We start from the raw sequence: 22,983 nt of genomic DNA on the forward strand, positions 1-22,983 counted from the left end.
GAGTGCACACACAGAATGACACTTTCTTTGTAAATACCAGATTTTTTTGTACTGTCGCTTTTCTACAGATGTGAAAAGGGATTTCTGGTAATTCTTGATCAAGGTTGTGCCTTCTTGAGTTTTTTTTGTATTTATTTGTGATTTACAGGCAGTGAAGATAGATTAAGAGAAAGTGAGAAAAAAAGAAAGGGAAAACAGAGAAAGTGCATTTACACTACAAAGTGCAGCAGAATGCTCTTAGGCTCGGGTGGGTGAGAAGAGGCTTGCTGCTCACCTTGTAGCAGTGAACCAGAGAAAAAATAAAAACTATAACAGTTGTGATTGTAGATTTTCAGCCAGTAAAGATGATAGATGACTTTTTACTTCTGCTCTCTAGGAAATATAATTGAGGAATAAATCCTGCTATTTTTCTTGATTCTACTTCTTTATTGTACCATAGATTTCCTTATTTTTGTTCTGAAGGTAGTAAATAAACAGCGGTAATGAGCAGAATATGAAATATTTGGTAACATCTCCTTGGGGAATCTTAGGCTGATGTGCCTGGCTCTGTTTACCACGTGCATGGAGTACAAAGACCTAATCAGAAACTGTATTTCATTAGTCAACAGATGGGAGAAACCACCCTGTGCATCCTTTTTTAGCCTATATAATCAGGTGGTATTGAGAAGATATGTTACTGTTCACCTGATGGAAAACATGAGGCTACATATGATCTGAAGAACATTAAAATGCATCACCCTGACAAGAAATAAGGTTGCATACTTCAGTGCTAATCCTTCAGCACTATGCTCTGCAAGGACATAACAGAAAGTGCCAGACTGCACTCACTCAAGTGAGCAGAAAGTGTGGCTTTCACTGTCCCTTTTGAAATTGCTGCTTACATAGGGCTCAGATTCAGAAGCTATGGGTAAAGCAGGGGGTCAGGGATAGAGCATTTTAGACAGCCTTTTCTCCCAAGAGACTACATGTAATAATGTAATTTACAGGTGAAGATTCTGGAAGAAGGTGCAAGGAAAATAAAAAAGTGGATCATAGGCTGTTGTGCCTTGCAGCTATCTCCAGATCTCCTGTTAGTTTTTGTTCTCTCCTACTAGCTTCACCCAGCAAATTCCCCCAGATCAGCTACCAATAAGTCTGAATATCCAATATCACAATGAGCCTAAACATCCTCTGGATAGAGTATTGAAATCCTTGCAGAGACTAAAAGAAGGTGTACAGCAGCCCAGCACAGACACCACACCAAAACAGACCAATCTCTGTATGACTACATGATGAAAGCTTGTATGTGGCAGCTATATAGGGTGACCCTGGGACAACACAAGTGAGCAGCACTTTCTTTGTGGACCAGCAATCCCACCTCCTGTGTGGGGGGTAGTGAGGATGCCCATCCCTGGGAGGGGGGTCTCCTGTTCAGTTGCAGGGGCCCAAGGTTCTCCAAACACAGTGACAGGCCCAGCCTGGGCCAGCATAAACTCTATTCCTGGCAGGGAGGCAGCTGTGGGAGAGCTGGGGGGATGCCTGCTCTCATCCATGGCTGAAAACAATTTGACTGCAGGCAGATTCTGTCCCCAGAATTTGTTTCCGGGTTTTTCTTCTGGCAGCAAATCAGGTCTAGTGGTCCAATTTGCTGAGGATGATTTTGCCTTAAGCCAAAGTCTTTGGATTTGGACACATTTCACTGTTCTTTAGATTTTAGGTGTGAAACTTCATCAGCTAACTCTGTACAGCCTAGAAGAAAGTGTTAAAACAACAATCTGAAATCTTGCAAAATGTAGTATCAGATTATTCTGGGCTATGTGAAACAGTGAGGGTAAGGGTTGGGAGTGGGACCTAGAAGAACCCAAAATGTTTATTAGAAGTTCCCTGAAAAAAGGTCTAAGTGAGAAGTGTTCTTGGCCTTGGGTAGCTGCCTGTGACGCTGCTTATAACACAGAAGCCCCAGGGCTTTGTCTAGAGTTGCACCTCCCTACTGCTAGAGCTTTCAAATAATGCATCCTCTTTGACTGGAACTTGGCTCACAAGTGCAGAATGACAGAATGGATTACAGCGCTGCTTCACAAGGGAAATGACAGGAGAAGTATGGGAGGGAGAAGGGGAGGCTTGCTGAGGCATGGAGTCAGGGGCATTGCCAGAGAACTGGAAAATGTCCTGATTCAGCAACTAGGTACTTCAAATATTGCCAGTTACCACTTCCTAGTCAGGGCAAAGCTTGAAATAAACATGTGCCCTACTGTGTGCCACACAGGCCATGCAGGGTGATGATGAGTCCTCGCTGGGGCATTCCATGGGTGGCATCCCTCAGGTATAAAGATCTCAAATAAATAGCTAAGAAGATAGCTGTTGTTTGGTTCTGATCCAACACCCCTATTGTTCTTAAATAAGATCTCCTCTATTATTTTTAGGATTTTGTGAATTCAGACCTTGTTTTAGCCATATCATAAAATCCAAAAATATGGATGTGCATGTGTGTGTGTGTGTGTGTGTGTGTGTGTGTGTGTGTGTGTGTGTGTGTTAGTTGTCCTGCTTTTATGAGGTATATGTGTTGAGAGGGAAGGATTCAGTAGTTAATTAGACGAGTATCAGATAAACCAACCAGGCTAGAAGACACTGGCTGTTATGAAGTCTACTCTTGTTGTTCTGTGAACCTTCTGTTATCTTATGCACTATTCAACAAGACCATATGCCAAAAATGTGAAGTTCCTTCACTGCCTTTATTCATTCATTGTTGATGGCACCAAAAAAGTGCCCCTGGGCCATTTTTTCTGGTTAATCATGAATGTATCAGGTGTTTGATTGTGTGGGACTACACCTTTTTAAGAGCCTTTCATTTTTAAATGAAAGAAGATTTTTCTGTAGCTCAGAGGTACTCAGTTTGCTTCACAGTGATCCATACAGCTATAATAATTAAAGTCTAAAAGGGCTCACACAGAAAGGGGGAAGTCTTGCCCTTCACTATTAATTTTTCAGTTTCAGCAGGGGCTGCCTCAAGTTTGAAATTGCAATCTTTCTCTTCTCAGAATGAAACTGAGGTGAGATTTGGGCATTCAGGTTTCAAGCACACGCATTCACACACACATACGATTGGAAACAAAGAGTACACAGTGACTGAGATGAGCTGCTTACATATTGAGGGGGAGCTGGACCTTCGGTGGTGTTCCCTGATCTCCAATTATTGCACTTGTCCTGGGACCAGCCACTGTAGCTGTTCCAATCAAAGAGGAATCCTGAAAATACACAAAGAAGAACATACAAGGATTTAAGATGAAGCCCATCATTTCCTAAATTTCTGTGGGGTGAAGGCATAGAAGACTAAATCACATATTTTATTATTTCCTAGATTTTCTAACTTCATGATATTGCATTAAAAACACATATTCTAGCCTTACAATTTCAAAAAATACATTTCTGACACAAAGGATTAGCAGGATTTCCATGTACCTGTCAGAGAAATTTCAGTTGTATGGTGTATGCACATCTTAAAAGTTTTACAATGTAAAACTACTTAACTGCTTTGTAAAGTCAGCTCAGCATGTGCATCTCTGCAATGGTAATGGTCTCTGATAAAAGTAACCTTTTCCCCTCAAAAACTTGTTTTTAAATTGGTATTCTTTTGGTTAATGGTTATGGATCTCTGGAAAAGAAGATACTATTCAATTGCCAAAATACAGTCTCATTTCTATATAGTCTTTTTATCATTGTGAATATTCCTCTTCTTCAAAAAAAGGTGACTGCCCAACCCAAAGCTTTCTCTGAATGGAGAAAGTAGTTTGCTCCACTTTTACCCCAGAAAATAAATCTCCACTCTCATGTAGACAGCTGGACAGATCTTCTCCAGCTATTAATGTGAAAGGCAATTCTAAATGTAATAATTCATTTCTCAAAGCCTAATGCTCATCCAAATTATGCAGGGCAATCTCTTTTTGAGTTGTCTCACCAAAGTCCTCATTCATCTATGTCAAAAATGAATCCTGACTGGAAACATCTCCTGAACTAATTCCAAGGCCTGTAGCAACAGATCTTCATTGCAGACAGGGCAGAGCTGGGCTGATGGGACTTGTAGTGGTTTACTTGAGCAAAAAGTTTATTTAGTAAGTGTCATAAAGTTCCTTTACCTTTAAGAAAGTTAAAGTTGCTGGGGTCTCCTGGGAGTCTTTTCTCTTGACCAATTATCGGTCATTGCTGAGAATTGACAGCAGTTTTAGCCATTGAAAAGTAGAATCAACTCGTGAACCCCACCTTAAAGTGTACACCCAGAAGTCTGTGGTGCTTTTTTGGTTTCCTGACTGTAAAGCGTGGCGGAGCTCCGGCTGGCCTCCGGTTCCCTGCCCAAGCCATGTGGCCGGGCAGGGGCCGGGCCGGGGCCGAGCCGGGCCCGCCGCGTCTCTCGTCTCCCGGCCGGGAGATGAGGCTTGCCCCGAGCTAGGTCGGGCTGGGCCGGGCTCGGCCCGATCTCTGGTTCAGCTGGAGGTTTTGCTGTAACTACATTCACTAGAAAACTGCTGAGTGAAAGAGGAAAGAAACTCTGAGCCTGCAGCAAGCAAAGACAAAGACCACGCTCTCTAAAAGCAGCTATGAAGAACTTTCCAGCGCAGACGGCTCTAGCTCCTGTTCAGCAGAGATCACCGAACCATCTACAAAAGCTTGGGCAAAATTTTAACTCTTTCTTATCCAGATGAGACTTGCGGATTAATCTTTTCATCCAGAGAGAGAAAAGGAAAGGAATCAACATGAAAAGAGACTTTATAAACTACTAGTGGCAAGAAAGAAAAGAGACTTCAAGAAAGGTAGAGAATTAAGGAGATGCTTTAATTAAGCTGAAATATCTTTCTGTTAAAACTATGGAAATGGACAATGAAGTCTTGAGAAAAACCCCTTTAATTCATAATAGAGTATGGAGAGGAATAAGGTGTTCAAAGTGTAAATTTAAGTAATAAGTGAAGTAATTGTGGTATAGTGAAGTGCTGGGAGATTTGAAGCCTTGAGAGGCAATGAGAAAAACTGTTTCTTAGTGAAGCTCACAGAAGCAGATGAAGAATACTTTTTTGCCTTTGACTAACTTATCCTTAAAAATGCTATCTTCAAACTCATGACCCATAACACATTTTCAGAGTGATGTGGAATGGGAGGGGTGGGCTTTAATAACAGTAGCTCTGAGCAGCTGATATCAGAGAAACGAGAAACTATAACAAAAATAGTTTTCTTGTGACAAACTCCATAAATTAACAGAAAGGAACTTCTGTTTCTCTACAGAAACTGAGGAAAAGACTATAGAAAGAATTAGAACTGTTTAAACCATCAAAATTATACAGTTTTTGTCTCTGTTGTCATGTAAACAAAAGAATAGTGAGCAGTGAGAAATGAAAAGGTTTTTCTAAAAGTTTATTCTGGTGTTCTTATTCTTGTAGTTTGTCAATAAACTCTTCTTTATTCCTTTTAAGTTTTATGCCTGGTTTGCTCTTATTTTAATCCATATCTCACAGCAAGAAATAAATAATTCCTTTTTTCCCCTTTTTGTTAATTACTAGTTTAAAACCACGACAGTAAGCCTCACCATATGTTGTATGCACATCCATATGCAGAATGGCTCTACAAAATAGGAACCAATATCCACAAACTGCAGGTTCAGGCAGAGTGTGTTATACAGAGAAAAGATTCTGAGAAGTTCACAGGCCTCCACTACAGCTTTTCTGTTTCAAACTCTATCTAACAAGCAGTAAATATTGGTTTTTGGAATACAAACATAGGGACAATTTTTGCACTTAAAAATGACGTTGAATTAAACCAAGACAGAGTTAAACCAAGACACACATTGCTTCTTAATTACTGGATTTCAAGGTTACCTCTTTCCAAAGAAACCACATAATTATTAGTGTTCTGTCTTGACAGTGCATTGCTGATCTATATTGCTTTGCTGTGTATGAACACAGTATCATCAGGAAATCGTGCAGCAAAACATGGAAACACTGCACTGTGATTCCATAGCTTTTGGCAAAAAGCAGCAAGATGTCTCATCTCTCACCAACATCTACACTCGATCATGAAATTGTATTGACAAGTACATCTCCTTTTTCTCATTATTTCATCTAACTATCTGGCTGCTTGCTCAAACAAAGAAGGATCCAGGCAGCTCTTGGTCCTATGTGTAAAAAGCATTCTTTCCAGCTCTGTGACTGAGATTTTATTAATACTGCCTGTCACATCAGTGAGCTAGTATCAACTTACAGAAAAAACACACCAGCCCACTTAGAAATTTAGGGATAGCTGGAGAATGATCCCTCATTTGTTATGCTGAGCTGGTTAATTGGGTTAGGGATTGCAGAAGATGTTGGGCTGAGACACCTGGCAGCTGCCTCTTCCAAGAGGTAAGTGAGAAAGTAAGAAGTTCACACTTCTTCATATTGTTCTACCACTGTATATGCCTGCTCTGGACTAGAGAAACTGTCTCTTAAGAAAACAGAAAATGCATCAGTCCCCACCCTTCCTTGCAAGAGAAAAAAAAATAGATTTTACCTCATGAAAAAAACAGATCTGAATGAACAGCCTCAGGGTGCAACTGTAAAGGCAGAGAAGATCACAGAAGGAAAGGATAGAATAGGACAGAATGGAATACAGTAGAATAGAATATTTATATTGGAAGTGACCTGCAACAACTGTTTAACTGCCTGACCACTTCAGGACTGACCAGTTAAGGACATTGTCCAAATGCCTCTTAAACACTGACAGGTTTGGGGCATCAGCCTTTTTTCTAGGAAGCCTGTTCCAGAGTTTGACCACCCTCTCAGTAAAGAAATGCTTCCTATTGTCCAGTCCGACTGTCCTGTGGGGCATTCCCACAGGACCATTCCCATGCATCCTGTCAGTGGACACCAGGGAGAAGAGCTGAGCACTTCCCTGTCCATTTCCCCTCCTCAGGAAGCTGTAGAGAATGATGAGGTCACCCCTCAGTCTCCTTCTCTCCAAACTAGATGAGCACAGTGTCCTCAGCTGCTCCAATTAGGACATTCCTTGCAGTTCTTTCACAAGATTTGTTGTCCCCCCCCGGATTCATTCAAGAACCTTCACATCTTCCTTCCATGGTAGGGCCCAGAACTGCACAGTGCTCCAGGTGAGGCCTGTGAGTCCTGAGACCATTCAACACTGAATACAGCAGGATAATTTTGAGTGGCTGGTGATGCTCTCATTGATGCACCCCAGGACAGGGTTTGCCCTCTGGGCTGCCAGAGCTCTCTGCTGACTCACACTGAGCCTGCTGCCCACCAGCACCCCCAGATCCCCTTCTTCAGGGCTGCTCTTCAGCCACTCCTCTCTAGTCCATACTTGTGCCTGGCACTACCCCCTCTCTAGTCCATACTTGTGCCTGGCATTACCCCATCCTAGGTGAATCAGAATTCAGCATTTTGAATGGTTAAATAATTTCCTCCCATTAATCATTGCCTAATGCTCCAATGTGTATCTACACCTCTCTGCAAGGCATCTTGTCCCTCAAGAAAGTCAACAGCACCTCCCACTTTGGTATCATCAGCAAACTTGCTAGTGGTGCATTCAACTCCTTCATCCTGATCACTGATATATAGATAGATAGATAGATAGATAGATAGATAGATAGATAGATAGATAGATAGATAGATAGATAGATAGATAGATAGATATCAGCTATATGTATCAGCTATATATGTCAACAGCCAGCTGTAACCCCATTCACTGCAATCCTTTGAGATTTGTCCTTTGGCCAGCTCTCACCCAGTGCATCACAAGTCCACTCATTCCATGGCTGAGCAACTTTTCCAGAAAGATGCTGACGTACAGTATCAAAACCCTACTAAAATCCAGAAAAAACTGTGTCTATTGCTTTCCCTTCATCCACTAGGCAGGTGACCCTATTACAGAAGGATATCAAATCAGTTAAATGGAACTTCCCTTTTGTGTACCCATATTGACTGTTTCTTATGACTGTGTCATACTTTAAATGCCTTTCAGTAGTACTCAGTATAATTATTTCCATAATTTTTCCAGAAACTGAGTCTAACTTAACAGGACTTCTCTCATGCCTTTTTTTCAGACTAGAGTAACACTGTCAAGCTTCCAGTCAGCCGGACCTCCCTAAACCTCCAAGATCTTTGACAGATGATTGAGAGGGGTCCTGCCATAACATTCACTGGCTCCTTCAGAACACTTGGATGAAGCCATGAGGCCCCATGAATATTCAGCTGATACAGCTGGTACCTTACAATTCCAGTGCCCACAAATAGAAAGTCACTGTTCCCACATTTGTGGTCCTCCAACTCAGGGGACTGGGAAGCTGAAGGTCTACTGATGACTGAGACAAAAAGTGCATAGAATGCATCTGCTTTTTCTTCCTTCCTGTTAGTCATATTGACCAAGTATTATCAAATATTCACCACCTTTACCAAGTATCAGCCCAATATTTTCTTTAGACCTCATCTGAAGAAAGTGGTGTTTGAAACAACACTGGCCAATTTCAACTCTAATTGAGCTTCAGCCTTTCATGTCTTCTGCCTGTGTAAATGAACCACAGCTCTGTACTCTGGTTCCTGAGGAGCCTAACCTTGTTTCCAGAGGTCATACAGTTTATTTTCCTCCTGACCTACACAAGGAATTCCTAGTTCAGACAAGCTGGTCTTCTGCTCTGCTTGCTTGACTCACAGCATGGTGAAGTTGTCTGCTCATGTGCTTTTCAAAGGTGAATCTTTTCACTTTGAAAAAATGGAAAGTCTTGGAAAGACTGACCAGCACATATGGACTCCAAAGTCCTTAAAAGCAGATTCCCAGGGCACTCTGCTAAGTAATGCCCTGAATAGTATAAAGGTTGCTCTGACAAAGTCTAGAGAAGCAACTCTGCCATTCTTTTTTGTTTTTACAGTAAAAATTCTAAACTCAGCCATTTCACGAACACTGTAGCCAAGACAGCCCCCTACTGTCACATCCCTCGTAAGTCCTTCTCTATTCACAAATAGCAAGTCCAGGAGGACATCTTTCCTAGTTGGCTCACTAAGTATGAATGACAAGAAGTTTCCTCTTCTAAGCCTCAAGAATTTCCAAGACTGGTCATAGAAGTATATTTCCAGTTGATGTCTGGGAAGTTGAAATCTCCCATAAGGACAAGGGCTACTGATCCAGAGAGTTCTCCTAATTGCCTATAGAATACTCACTGGTGCTTACATCTCGACTGGGCAATTAGTAGTAAACACCCTCTACAACATCTGCTTTGTTTTCCTTCCCCCCAGTCTTCACTCAGAGGCTCTTCACCACATCATCACTAACTCTAAGGGCTGTGCAATCAAACCTCTCCCTTACTTACAGTGCCACACATCCCTCTCACTTGTCCTGCCTACTCCTGAAGCCTGTAGCCCTTGGTGCCAGCACACCAATCACAGGACTCATTCCACTAGTATCAATGATATCCAGCTCTGGGAGCTGATCAATGCTTTATCTTTCTTGTAAGACACATGCTAACCCTTCTTTAGCTCCTATGGTCCTCCCTCTGCACACTGCAGCAAAGTCAGTTTGCAGAGGTACAGCTAGCCAGCCTGGACTGGCCACTGCAGGCACCCTGGGCTGAGCCTGACTGACTCTGCAGTGATGAGTTCAAGCCAAGAGAACAGAGCATCAGTCAAAGCATCATCTATTTGCCTGTTTGCACTGACAGTGGGGCCTTCTGTGTCTTCTGTATTACTGAGAGCATGATCTCAAGTCCTTTCTATTATGTTCTTCCTAACATATAGTCCAAGGGATTAAGAAATCGTGTAACTGCCATTCGTTGTTGCTGGATGACAATTTTGCTTTCTTCCCTTGAATAATCCCAAAGATGTCTCCACAGTTCTATATATATCTATCAACCTGACATTCAGTTTCTTGCCTGTATCTGGTTTCTCCAATAGTACTGCATCTGGTGCCAACCTGGCACCTATAAACCATTCATTTTTGCCACTTTGTACAGCCTAGTATCCTATACATCCAAACTCTAAATCAGTGTCTGCTTCCTGATTGTGCTCTGTTTTTTCTTTAGCTGCTCTCCCTACAGGCTTTGACATGATTGTGTACTTTACAGTCTGTCTGTGACCCTGCTTTTCAGCATCAAGTTTTACTCCACAGGACCTGCTGGCCTTCCACACATTGAATTCAGCTCCTCTGTTCACATCTTGATGTTTACTGTCACAGAAGTATTCTGCTCTGCAGCTTCATGTGCCTCTGTGCTCCTTGCTGTATTCTCTTGGTGGCTGCTTAATTGCTAGTATGCATGTGAATGTTCACCAGCTTTGCATTTAAACTGCAGTCCCTGACACAGTTGGTGAAGGCTTTCTAAACTGACTCTTTCAAGGTCCTGTTGTCTCCTGTACGTATCCCTAATTAGCTCATATTATAAAATACAGTATTGCTAGATTATTTTGCAAGATAGTATTTACAATTAGATTTTGAAGAGACTGATTTTTGCAAAAGAATAATCTCCTATTTCTTTATACTTCTGATTACCTGTGTTGGAAGTTTATCTTTCTACTCTTCATACAATTTTATGTGCATCTCTCTGGTTACAGTAATACCAATAATCCTCCTGAAGAACACAGCAGGCCTTTCTCCATCACAGCTGGTAGTAGGACTTCGTTTGTTTTCCTTCTTTATTTAGCCCTAGAGCCAGGTTGTACTTTTGCTACTGTGATCTAAGGAACAAGATACTAAACATGTCCTCCTTTCCTCTTCATCTGCTCAGGGGAATGGGAATCCAAGACAATGCTCTGATTTTCTTGTTCTCTGCTTTGATACCTTTTAGGAAGTCTGTGTGTCACATCTTAGCTTTCTGATGGCATGTCTCTACGTGATCCGTCTTCCTTGTGTGGCACCAGACACACAAATAGAGACATGCACAGATATTACACAGGGAGGGCTCAAACACTGCAGCATTTGTGTCTTTATCCTTCTTCAATCTCTGCTACTCGACACTGCTAAAGCCTTACGGGTAAGAGATGGCTCTGACAGCCAGGATTTTAAGAGGCACGTAGGCGCTTACTGATAAAAACAGGCACCTTGCAGAGTTTTCTCAGGGTGGCATTAAGTACTTCACTCCCTGATTCCCAAAGATTTTATTGCAATATAAGTAACAGGAGTCACTTCTGAAAATACCATTTGGTGCTCCTCTCTATCCTTATAAGCCTTTAATGTCTTTAAATATTTGACCATTGAATTTCCAGAGGTGACCTGGGTGATCACATGTGCACACCTTTTGATTAGGAGGCTGTTTACTCTCATGGTGGCATGCAGTTTTCTGAACCAGACACTGGCAACTCTCATCCCATTTACTTAGGCCAATGAACAGCCAAATCTGACTTCTTCATGCTCCCACTTCAATTTGGCATCCTCCAGGCACCACTGTTTCAGCTCAACAGCACCATCTCTTTTCCTCTGGACACTACAGACCCAGATGTCAGCCAGCAGGGAAAAGCAGCTGCACAAATGTGTGCTCAAAACCACCTCCAGATCCTTCTGCACTAACTTCTCCTTCTTTCTGCCCATTGGTAGCCCAGCAGCACCACCTGTACTGTGCAAGGCAAAATCTTCAGTAAAACCCCCAGACTATACACACAGGCACAACAGTGCTGCATGACAAGTATTTCACTCCCAGCTCATGCTGTTTTTATCACCAGCTACTCTGCTTAGTAGGTGATTATGTACTCATGGGCTGGAGAGTAATGTTAAAAGGACTTTTTGCTTTTTTTTCCGTAAACACAACAGCTTCCTTGTGACCACTGAAACACAACTTCACCCCAAAAATAACTGACAAACCCAGAGAAATTAAAGGTAACAACTACTCATCTGGGCTGAAACATCTTCTCAAATTCATTCACTTTCTCTTTTCCCATCCACACTTTTATGGGAGCATAAGAATTACTGGTTTGGACTTCCAGCATAAATTATATTTTTCTTTCCCTTGAAGATTTACTTTAGATTTTCACCAGTACTTTAAGACCACATTTGTGGTTTAATTTGAAGACATGGTGCCTGTAGGGATTAGTGAAGTGCCTTGCAGAAGCAAGGGACTCAGTCTTCGATCGGAATAGAAGTCAAAAAGACAGTGATAAAGCTAAGAACAGAGTACAATGATATTGCAGGTTGCAGTAGCCTTCACTGAAAAGTAATTGTTGCTATCAGATGAATGTTCTTATCATCTAGAAAATCACCAACCAGAATTCTCAGTTTGACTTCAAAGAAAATCCGGCACTCTCTCACCACAGGGCACTTATCACATTCATTAAGTCTCAGGAAAAATTCTTTTAATGTCTTGAATGCATATTTACAGCTTACTTTATATTTCTCTTTAATATTACTTTAAAATAAGAGAAAAACACCCATTCAACTCACATAAGTTGATCTACCATCCTCTGGAAATATCATAAAAACAGGCTAATGGTCTTTAAGAATCCTGTGACTCGTTTCTCTAATTTGCTGACTCCATAAAACAATGACTGTGGTGATCATTCTGAACCTTAATGTTCCTAGAAATAATGTATTAGCACTTAATGCATGATAGTGACACCAAGTATTGATGAAAAGTGTTACATGCAAGATCAAGTAGCCTCATCAAATGCTAATTATAAAAGTGGGGGCTGAAATGGACTTATCAATTCTAGAGGAAGAATTTTTTTTTTTTCCCCATAATGGTGTGTGTGAAAAACAAACAAATGTACAGGATAACAGCTGCAGCTGCATAAATAGCTGCATAAATACCCAGTTCCTTCCTGCAAAAACTGGAGCTAAATTTATATGATTTACTGAGGGGTTCTTACAACCTGCAAGTATCTGTGGCTGTGGATGAAGGTGAGGCAGAGTATTATGCCAGCTTGTTCTAGGACCAGGTTGGCCCTGGTTAATTTTGGTTTGTAATAGACCAAAAACTCTGGATTATGTCTTCTCTCGGTAGCTCATAGAGCTATGCAGAGAGCTGGATAAGTCAAGTAAATTAATTTCCTGAGCTTCCATTTCCCCCATCCTGCAATCTAATGATGCCTGAAAGTTAAAAGAAAAAAAAAAAAACCAAACATTTTTGTCATTTTCTTCTGAAGATTCATCTGGCATTACCATCCATAAAAGCACTGATTATTCTGGCTCACAGCTTCTCAGCTCCCCCAAATGAGGACTAATTAAGCATCATGTGATGAGCATCATGAGAATTATATTTTATTCAGGCGGTTTCTCTCAGACTATACTCGAGGTATAGTTCTTCACCACAAGGTTTTAAATAGGTTTGTAGTAAATAGTGTCTTGAAATTCTGGGATCAAAGAACACAAAAAATCAGGGACACAGGAAGGCTTCAAGTGAAAGCTTGACCTGTAAAAGATGTTAATTTAATCCCACACTCACAATTGTCCTTCTGATAACTACAACAAATTCATCAGGATCCTGTGCAATGCCTCCTGTAGGAAGTCCCCCTCCAGGAAGAAAAGAGTGGTAAATAAATAAACCCTCCAAGTGAAAAAAAAGAGGAAAATATACTTTAGTAATTTCTGCTCAAATGTCATACATGTAAACATAGCATGTGCCAGATGAACAGGATTTTACAGTATCGGGTAAATACCAAGACAGTGTCTCACTTGCTCTTGAGACTTCCAAACCAGTAATTGACTGGCAGGTACTGTAAAGCCTCAGATTAGCTATGTGCAAAAATTATTTCAGTGGCAAAATGTTTTCAGGTTACTACCCTGAGGAGCATCTGGAAAAAAAATATTGTTTTTCTTTTACAGGCAATGGGATTTCATGCAGAGTTGAATAACCCTTCTAAAGCACAACTTTCTCTTCCTAGCTCCTGTAAAAAATTAAGTTTTTTGTGGTTCTTGATAAATCTTTCAAAATATATTTGTGACAGGAAAAAGAGAAGACATGGTCTCTAACCTGGTAGTTCCCTAAAGACAATTTTGCTTTGACCTGGATTCCTGGTACCTTATGTAATCAGTCCGTAGACTAAGTCAGCTCATGAGCTTAATTTGCAACAGTTTTGACAAATAATGTAATATATCCCAATATGCACAGAGTATATCCAGAGACCTACTGGTAGCAAAAAAATTTAAAAAAAAATAAAAAAAAGCAAAAAAAAAGCAAAAAAACCCCCAACTTTCTGTTTAAAAGGAGTTAACTCCTTCCCACCTAAAACGTGCCCCCCGCCCCCAAAGATACACTTACTTAGAATAGGCAATGTCTGGAATCAATTATAAATAGCTATAAATAGAACTGGAAATGTACAAAGAAAAAGAATTAGTTTATGTTAGACCTTACCAAAAGCTCTTATGCATTTTTCATTACATATTTTGATCTAAATTACAAAAAGACAGATTGGACCAATATTTCTTCTCTTTTGCCATTTTGACTGATGTTGCCTCCTGAAATAGTTGCTCTTGGTTTCACCTGTCTTGCTCTTGTATTCAGTCAGTTGTCATTCACAGTCAGCAGCAGAGCAAGTTGGATAAAATTTGGACTCCAAGCCAAAGCTGAAAAATACCTGAATTTGACTTATTTTCTTGGAGTTTGTTGTGCACTTCAAAATTCAAGGTTCATTTTTAGTGTCTGGATTTTAGGTATAATCTGTATGCCTCTCATGGTCAGCACATTTAGGTTATCAGCCAAGGCTCAACCGGAGTTCTGCTATTACATTTTCTCAGCTAAAATTCAGCACTTCTAAATAACTGATAAGGACACACTTCCAAATGATTTATATAGCAAGACACCTCAAGGAACATTTTTCATTTCAAATACTGTCACTCTTTGGGACTGGGAGCATGCAAGACATTGTTCTCAGCTTTTTCTGAACATGTGTCCTCTGGTTAGGAGCTTGTACTAATACTTGCAGATACAAATTGACTTCTTGTGCACGGTGATGAGTTGTTCAAAACACACACAGAAGTTCACAGGGAGGATCCTTTCTCCTTTGCTCAGCTGTTACCCTGGTGTGCACAAAGCCATACTTCATTATTCATGAGATGCTTTTTCTGTCAAAATCCAGGGGATTTGGAGCAGTACTGACCCATGACCTTTTCAACTGGCAGGGACGAATAATTCATAAGGGGTGAAAATGGAAGCAAGACAAGCCATCTGAGGCCTAGGCATGATTACTGTCCAAGGGGACCTTCCCCACTCCCCAAGGAATCTCAGTTACGAACCACTCCTCTGCACCCGCAACCTAATTCAGCTTCAGCTCCATCACAGACCTGCAGCACTACTTAAATCTTCAATAAAAATTCCTTTTGCCAGTATGATAGGACATTCTGCATGATGGACAGACACTATTACCTTTCAGCTGGACATCTTACATTTAATGAGTGATGCTCAGCATGCAGCAGAAAGCATACAAGCAAATTTAGTTGCAGGTAAAATTAGGATTCCAGCATTGCCTCTTTTAAATTAAATGTTTTATATCTGGGCTATTGTGGAATTCCAGTCACTATTTTATCCAGCTGGGGTGACTTCAAGTTGATTCTTCTACCTTTCAAGCATCCCAAAGTTTGTAGTCAGTGAAGATGTTTTTAAGACCATCATTCATTTCAAAATACATCTTGGCTTTTGGAAAACAGCTGAGTTGGTTCTGCTTAAAGAACAATGAACAAACACATTATGGAAGGCCAGCAGTCATCCATTATTAAATTAATGATATGCAGAACTACTTTCAAAACATGATTTCATAGTCTGGTCTGCATGTCAGTGCACAATATGCAGAAATTTGTGCCCTCCTGGAGCCTTATAATAGTCTAACGACTCATAAAAACAAAAAAAACATGTCAGCTCAGTGTGGAAGTCTGGTTTCAATTCACAAGAATTGACAAAAGCCACAAGAATAAAGCACTACACATGAAATAAGTTCTTAGGGGTGGAATATGTGCTACATTTACTGAAACATGTAAAATTTGCACCTAAATTTTAAGTTCCTGCAATAACTTAGGGCAGTAAGCCCTAGGTGTCTCTGTTTCTTCTCATGTCAGCAGAGAGAAAACAGGTGCTCCAGATGCAGGTGCCTCAGGTCTACAGGGAAAACTGATGACTGTTTTGAGGCGGCTGTTTCACTGGGCACCAGCCGGTTGCCTTGAGGTAGGGGACTGGATGCCATTCAAGAACTCCTGTAATTGAATTCTGCTTGTTCAAAGGACAGGCTATAAGGCTGTGTTGAACTTTTTCAAAATGTAGAATCCTCCTGCAAGCTAAATGCTAATCCTGATATATTCCAGAGAAATTCATACCTACTAAACTGAAAAAAATTCCTTTATATCTTTTTATGAAGAGATCTATTAAATAAGCAATGAAAAAGTGCCTGGAAATTTCAAAGATAGGATATAACAACAAAATAAAACAAATTTACATTCTAGTTAAAAAAATAAAAAGAAAAAATTTGTTAGATACTGAAACTGTAAATTTGTTGTTTCCCATTATAAGAAATAAACTTCAGCTGAATTTGCTGTTGCAAACCAGCAAGGGCATGAGATGGTTATAGAGAGAACCACTCAAGGGCTGTGACAATGACATGCAGGACAGAGAGGGTCATCTTCAAGTGAGGAAAGAAAAGGTGAGACATTTTACTGCAGCAGAGCTCACTGGTGAGTTTGGCAGCTACATGCACAGCCTTCCTAACCTGCCCTTGCTCTCAGCAACACCCCTGAACACTTCTGAAGCAGTAGTATAATCAGTTTGCAGATTTGTCAAGATGTCAAACCCTGAACAAGACATACAGGGCATTTACCTTAGAAATGGCAAAAGCATTTTAGAGCAAAAAATCTGAAGACAAGATTCTCACTGCCCTGAATACCTTGATGTAAGAGCTCACAGGGCCCATTGTTTATGCTACTCTGGCTGGCGTTCAGCCTTGTGAATAAAAGAAAAGTGCTGAACTGATGTTCTGTCTAAGGCTGAAGCATCATTAATTACCTCAGAGCTATGTCAGGTCTTAGCAAATGGCAGAGAAGAGACTGAATTTCTGACATTTTAAATTAAAATGTAACCCCTATTATTATGGGATTAATAGTTATATAAGTATAGTTGTGCAATTTTAATGTGCATTTTGTAAGAGCTAAATTCTGTATTTTTTGTAGACCTAACTAAGAAGGCTTAAAAAACAGGTAAATTCATGTTTGTAGCTCTTCTGATTTTATTGCTAATCTTGAAAGCATTTTTCTGAAGGCTGCTCCTACAATCAAGAGAACATAGTGAAAACTTTAGCCCCACTTTTAAACCATGTGTGATGGTTTAAAAGCCCCTTGGATTTTTCTGAACGGCAGTTACTTGCTGGGTACAACAGTTGTCAAAGTACAGCACATTTGCTCGTCCTCCAGTGATCTGTACAGAAATAATTATTCCAAAAATCTTTTTTTCTCTCCAGCATGTGAATTTCATACTGACTTTGCTACCCTGCAGAGTAACAGATATGTTCAGGGTAATGGGATCACTCAAAATTACTCCTTTCTACAACAGAACCTGGTGCAACAGTTGCATTACTTCTAACAAACTGTAGGACTGCTTTTTGTTTTTTAAAGTATTGCACTATTGTGAATCCAATTTGGCCTTATCCTCTGGCTCCTCATGACTGCCCACTGATTAATGCAAGGATAGGAATGGCAGATGCCAAGTACTGCCACACCAGGATGACAGCACCATGTGACTGGTACATGTGAGGGTGAGCCAGTCTGGAAGAGGTGACACAAGGGTGTGCCACCTGCTAAGGATGCCCGAATCCCACCTGCACCCCACCTTACCTGGGCCGGGGCACTGGAGGAGAGGTGGGTCAGGTCCCCAATCCTGGCAGCTGCCCGTGGGTCGCTGGAGCTGATGAGGACAGGGGCGCTGATCTCCATGGAGTGCCGGTTGCTGGCAGCCTGGGAGGACTTGTGTGTCATGCTGAGGGCCGTGAAGGAGTGGCGTTTCTTGGCGTTCTTCTTGCCTTCCACCTGCCGCTGGGCCGCTCCAGCAGCCCCCGCGCCGGCCAGCGTGGAGCACGGTGCCAGACCCACCGCCGCTGCCGCTGCCACTGCCACCGTCTCCGTCGCCAGTGGCATGTCACAGCCCGAGGCGGCAGCCGAGCACGTCTTGTCCATTTCCATGAGTTGCTTGGCAGATTCATTCAGCTGTGTGGGGATGAAAAGGTAAAGATAAAAAAGGAGTTGTAGAGAGTGATAAGGTTCCCTCCACTGCAGGAAAGGAGGCTCAGGGGGACCTCATCTTTCTCTACAAACACCTGAAAGGAGGTTGTAGCATGGTGAGGGTTGGCCTCTTCCCCCAGGTAACAACTGACAGGACAAGAGGAAATGGCCTCATGTTGTGCCAGGGGAGGTTTAGAATAGGACATCAGGAAAAATTTCTTCACTGAAAGGGCTGGCAAGCACTGGAATAGGCTTCCCAGGAAAGTGGTAGAATCACTGTCCCTGAAGGTATTTCAAAGACTTAAAAGACATGGCACTTCAAAACCATGGTTTAGGGGTAGGCTTGGCAGTGCTGAATTAACAGTTAGACTGGATGGCCTTAGAGGTCTTTTCCAACCTAAATGATTCTATGAGTCTATTAATTTATTTGATTTATGGGGCCAGGTGAATTATATCCACCCACTTGTTAATGCCAGGAAGATCAAAAGAGGCAAAGTAAGCCTCCAGAAGAGTTAAGCTAGAATCAGGCACCATAAATTTGCCCACATCAAGCTACACCATTTTAAAAAATGCCATTCCCCAAAACAGCTTGTCCCAGGCTGCTGAGTCAGAGCCCAGGGAAGGAGGCAGGAGCTTCTTGATCAAGTTTTGCTATTCACAGTTCCATCGCAAGCCTGTGCTTGGTGTTTGCCACACAGGTTTTTTGGTCAAGAGTACAGGTACCAAATCTTCCCAGTTTCATATCCCTGCCTCCCACCTAACACAGGTTATCTAAATGCAGATGCAAACTGATGGCATTTTCCCTAACTGTATCACCTAACTTTGGAAGAGCTTGATGGCCACTGGAAGACTTGCTCAGGGTTCAGCTTGAAAAAGGGGTCTCATCAGGAGCCCGCTGGGCCCGAGATCCTCATCTGCCCTGGAGACAAGATACTTCTCTGTAAGAGAGACACAATGTATCGCTCCCAGGGGTCTTTGAGTTAGATATGTTAAACTGGTGTGCCCCATTGGTGTTCCCCCCTGCTGTCCCACCCCGATACAGGTATCTCGGGCTTCCCCCCACCCCTCTCCTCTCCTATAAATATCCCAGGTTTTCCCCTGTTCGGTAGATTTGCTGTTGCCAGCACCCTTCGCCGAAGCTCTGCCTGAATAAAGGTTTGTGCTTTGCGGAACACTGGACCAGCTTTCTTGTCCCTGCTTCCCGTGTTGCCTGCCCGCCACCGCCGCTGAGCTGAGCTAAATCACTCGACTCGCCGAAGTCGCTCACACGCGCTTCGGCCCAGCCCTTCTCAGGGCTGTCTCTAGAGAAGTTGCGGTGCTCTGGGCTTTCCGTCGCCACGGCACATCAGTTCTCTTGAAGGGTTTAATACTTGACCTACAGCCCACGAACACTGCACTAGGAGGCTCAGGACAGCCTTCATCCCACTGTTCCTCATCCAATCCACACTCACAGATGATCTCATGTCTATGCAGGCCAGAGGCATGTTGGGTGGCACAACACTGTCACTGAAGTGTCGTACCTCCCAGCCTTCATAACTCATCCAGGGAAGCTACACTGTACATGCCTGGAGAGATTTTAGGTGCACAGGGATGCTACCGTCACTAATGACACAAGAAGTGCACTCTGAAGTCAGCAGTGCTTTCTCCACAGCACTCATTGCCAATACATCTTCCCTCAAGGGATGTTAACAGCTGATGGAAAATGCCACATTTTGCCAACAGACCTTTATATTAAACTAGGATGCACCACAATATGTTTGCATTTAATGAATAAAAACAACATATGAAAAAGGGAGCCACAGCTAATGCACACATGCTTTTGCATTCACTGCTATTCTGAGACCCACATAAACCAAAGGTGTATGTAATACAAAACTAGGCCATTTTTTTTTCTATAACTACTTTTATGAATTATGGCAGCATCCAAAAAACAGTTGAGGACAAGGTCTTCCAAGGCTTTAAATGAAAAACAAAAAAAAAAAAAAAAATTTCTGCTCCAAGCCAATTTTGAAGCCTAACACAAGTGAAAATAAAAGGGAAAAAGAGAGGGAAGGGAAAGATAACAAAAGAAATGTGCAGTTAAACAAATATGTAATTGCATATCTTTTATAACTCCCAACCACTGTTACCACACTGTAAATAAAAGAATAGGTGTTGCTAGCCTTAGGCCAGTCATCCTGAGTTTGAAAGCACTTCTGACTCCACGAGGACTCATTCAGTGTAAGAGGCAAAAACCACACTAACACCTAGAAAGTAAACCTCAACTTGCAGGATCCTTCTTTCTGTGACAGCCTCCACTAAGTCAACCAAGAGCCTCCAATTAATGATGCTTCACTACTTTCATGGCTGCTGGGAGTCCTGCAACCATTCAATTAACAAGTCATTTTCCCAGCTGCACTCTCCAACTTGAGACCACGCTTACAGCCAGCAGAGTGCACTGCACCTGCCAATTTTTGCCAATAACAGCTGATCCTATTTCAGATTCTTCAGAAATGTCCATTATTTCCCACTTCATCATGCTCTAAATTGGTACAACCTAATATTTGCCAGCAGGCTCCAAGTTGCAAGGAAACCAGATGGCTCCCCTCCCTTAAGTAGGTGTTACAGCTCCGCTTACCCCATTGATGAAGATAGTTTAGCTGAATTACTTGAAATATTAAGGAGAAAATGATAAAGCTATCAAATATGCATGAGTCTTCGACAGCAGAGAGTGAGGAAATTTTTGCTAATTGACAGTAAGAGGAAAAAGAATATATTTTAACTCTTTGAGATAGGAAAAAGCAGAGTTTAAAAAAAAAGAATTTAAAACTTCTGATTTTACAACATGTTACATGTGTACAATAAAGTGCTCCAGCTCTTGATATCAAGCTCTGAATCTCTTGTAAGAATTAGATTATAAATTCCACTGTCTGGAATCCAATTTAACACTGAAGCTATTCTTTTTAAAACAACAAAATCCCTTACTTTTTTGTTCAAAGCACCATCTAGTTGAAATGTCAATAACAGAGCAAGCATCTAAACATGAAGTGATAAAAAATATAAACAAAAGTAAATCTCAGTATTGGTAGAAGATTAAAGACAGAAAGAAAACTCCTCCCCAAACAGTCAAGCTAATGTACTTCTGAGAATGTCAGAGGCTTCCTGAAATACTGGGAAAAAATTATTTTGGTCTGCCAAGATAAAAAATGCTTTATAGCTTTATGACTTTATTTTTGTAGAGGACTGTTTTTAAACAGCTTTGCCCACAAATGCTGGAAAGTGCTTCCCAAATAGGCTATGAATACCAGAGAAAAGTCTGCTTACTACTTTGTAAAAGCAAACAGTTCTTCCTCTTCACAAAAAACTTTTAGAAACCTTTTTAAACATAAACATGATTGCAAATTTCTTATTTTGAACTCTGAATATGTAAACAAACATTGCTTTCTGGTGTCTGTCATCTGATCTTCAGGCATATTTACTTCCAGATGAAAAACTTAATGGAAAGTTCTGACCCACAGTCAATGTCAGGAATTTGACATTTTTGGAAGCCTGTAGCTCTTATGACAATCTCTAATACCAGAACTCAACTTTCTCACTCAGTTTTGATCCCTTCTCTAGAAAGATCCTATATTTGAATTTCTGGTCCCGCTAAGCCCAAAGTGGCTTGAGACTCGTGCCCTTGAGACTACAGCGAGACTAATTTTACCCCAAATCCGTTCTTTATAGAGGGGATGTCCTAGAAAACTTGACATAGGATTTAGAGGGATAAGGCTTGGATTTGAGTGCCAAACCAGTCAAACATTCCCAGCAGCCCTGCAATCCTGTCTAGAAATGCAAAATCTTGCAACAGCAAGCCTTATATTATCTGAGGGACTTTATCATGCAGGAGATGTGATGAGACGGTGCAGTAAAACTTTTCACAGGGTCTCAGTAATTACTGGCTCTGAGTCCTGCATGCTGAGATAAGGATGCACCAGTCTCAGTTCATGGAGGTACTGTGCCTATTTCTCAGGAAGACCTTCCCCAGCTGTGAGCAATCGTACCAGAGACAGCTCCAGCTCATCTGGTTTTGGCAGTGAAGAAGGGTGGAAGTGGATACCTCTGTGCACAGAGCCTTGTTCACTGCCAAACAACCTTTTCCTACAATGGGAGCAGTAAGCAAGTGCTGTTCATTAAAGATTTGGTGGCCTTGATCAGGAAGCCATACCCTCCACCCTGCCACAATGCAAGCTGTCATGACTTTAGCATCCAGGCAGAGAGCTCATGTGATATGAACTAAGGGAGAGGTTTTTTGCCTTCTTCTGGCTTTTAGATATGACTGTCTTAGATACTTGTGACTTTACCACATAGGTGACAAATATTAAGCTACATCACTCAGGACTTCTCCACTGCCAAAATTATTTTTTAATAGTCTCCACATAAATCTCTCTTTTTTTTCTGCAGAATTTATTATGGTGAGTTTCTCTCAGTCTCTGTTGCATGGGCTTGCACACACAGATATGCACTCACACTTCTAATTTCTAATACATGTTGTTTTAAAAAGGACCACTTGTAAATGGTTTCAACATATTTCTCTTTAAAAGGATGAGCAGATACAGGAGAGAAGCTGTCATCTATACTGATGGTCCCATGTGGGATCAAATATGTTCTTTATATCCTGATATGACTTAATGAAGTACAGTTTCAATAGGCAACATTATGCACCTATTTACATAACGCAGATGGAATGAAGAGTAAGGAAAATCTACTTCTTGTCCAGCGTGGGTGACAATTAACTCTAGGTTTAGTTCAAATAGAAAATTATTACTTTGGAATTTATTTTTTTTATTATTACCAAACAAGAAAGAAACATGGGAAATTTAAATCAGATTTAAATAATTA

General features: G+C 41.3%; 1 protein-coding gene across 1 annotated transcript in view; it reads right to left on the minus strand.

Moving 5' to 3' along the window:
* SH3RF3 (SH3 domain containing ring finger 3) overlaps positions 1-22,983 on the minus strand; it is a 245,298-nt gene that overhangs the window by 44,383 nt on the left and 177,932 nt on the right. Inside the window, exons 4-5 of the mRNA XM_058851785.1 lie at positions 17,740-18,108; positions 3,124-3,224 (exon numbers count right to left, since the gene is read on the minus strand). Coding sequence (XP_058707768.1) covers positions 3,124-3,224; positions 17,740-18,108 — 470 coding nt within the window. The remainder of the gene's footprint in view (positions 1-3,123; positions 3,225-17,739; positions 18,109-22,983) is intronic.

The sequence above is a fragment of the Poecile atricapillus genome, chromosome 1 (genome assembly GCF_030490865.1).
Source record: "Poecile atricapillus isolate bPoeAtr1 chromosome 1, bPoeAtr1.hap1, whole genome shotgun sequence".
NCBI classification, from domain to species: Eukaryota; Metazoa; Chordata; class Aves; order Passeriformes; family Paridae; genus Poecile; species Poecile atricapillus.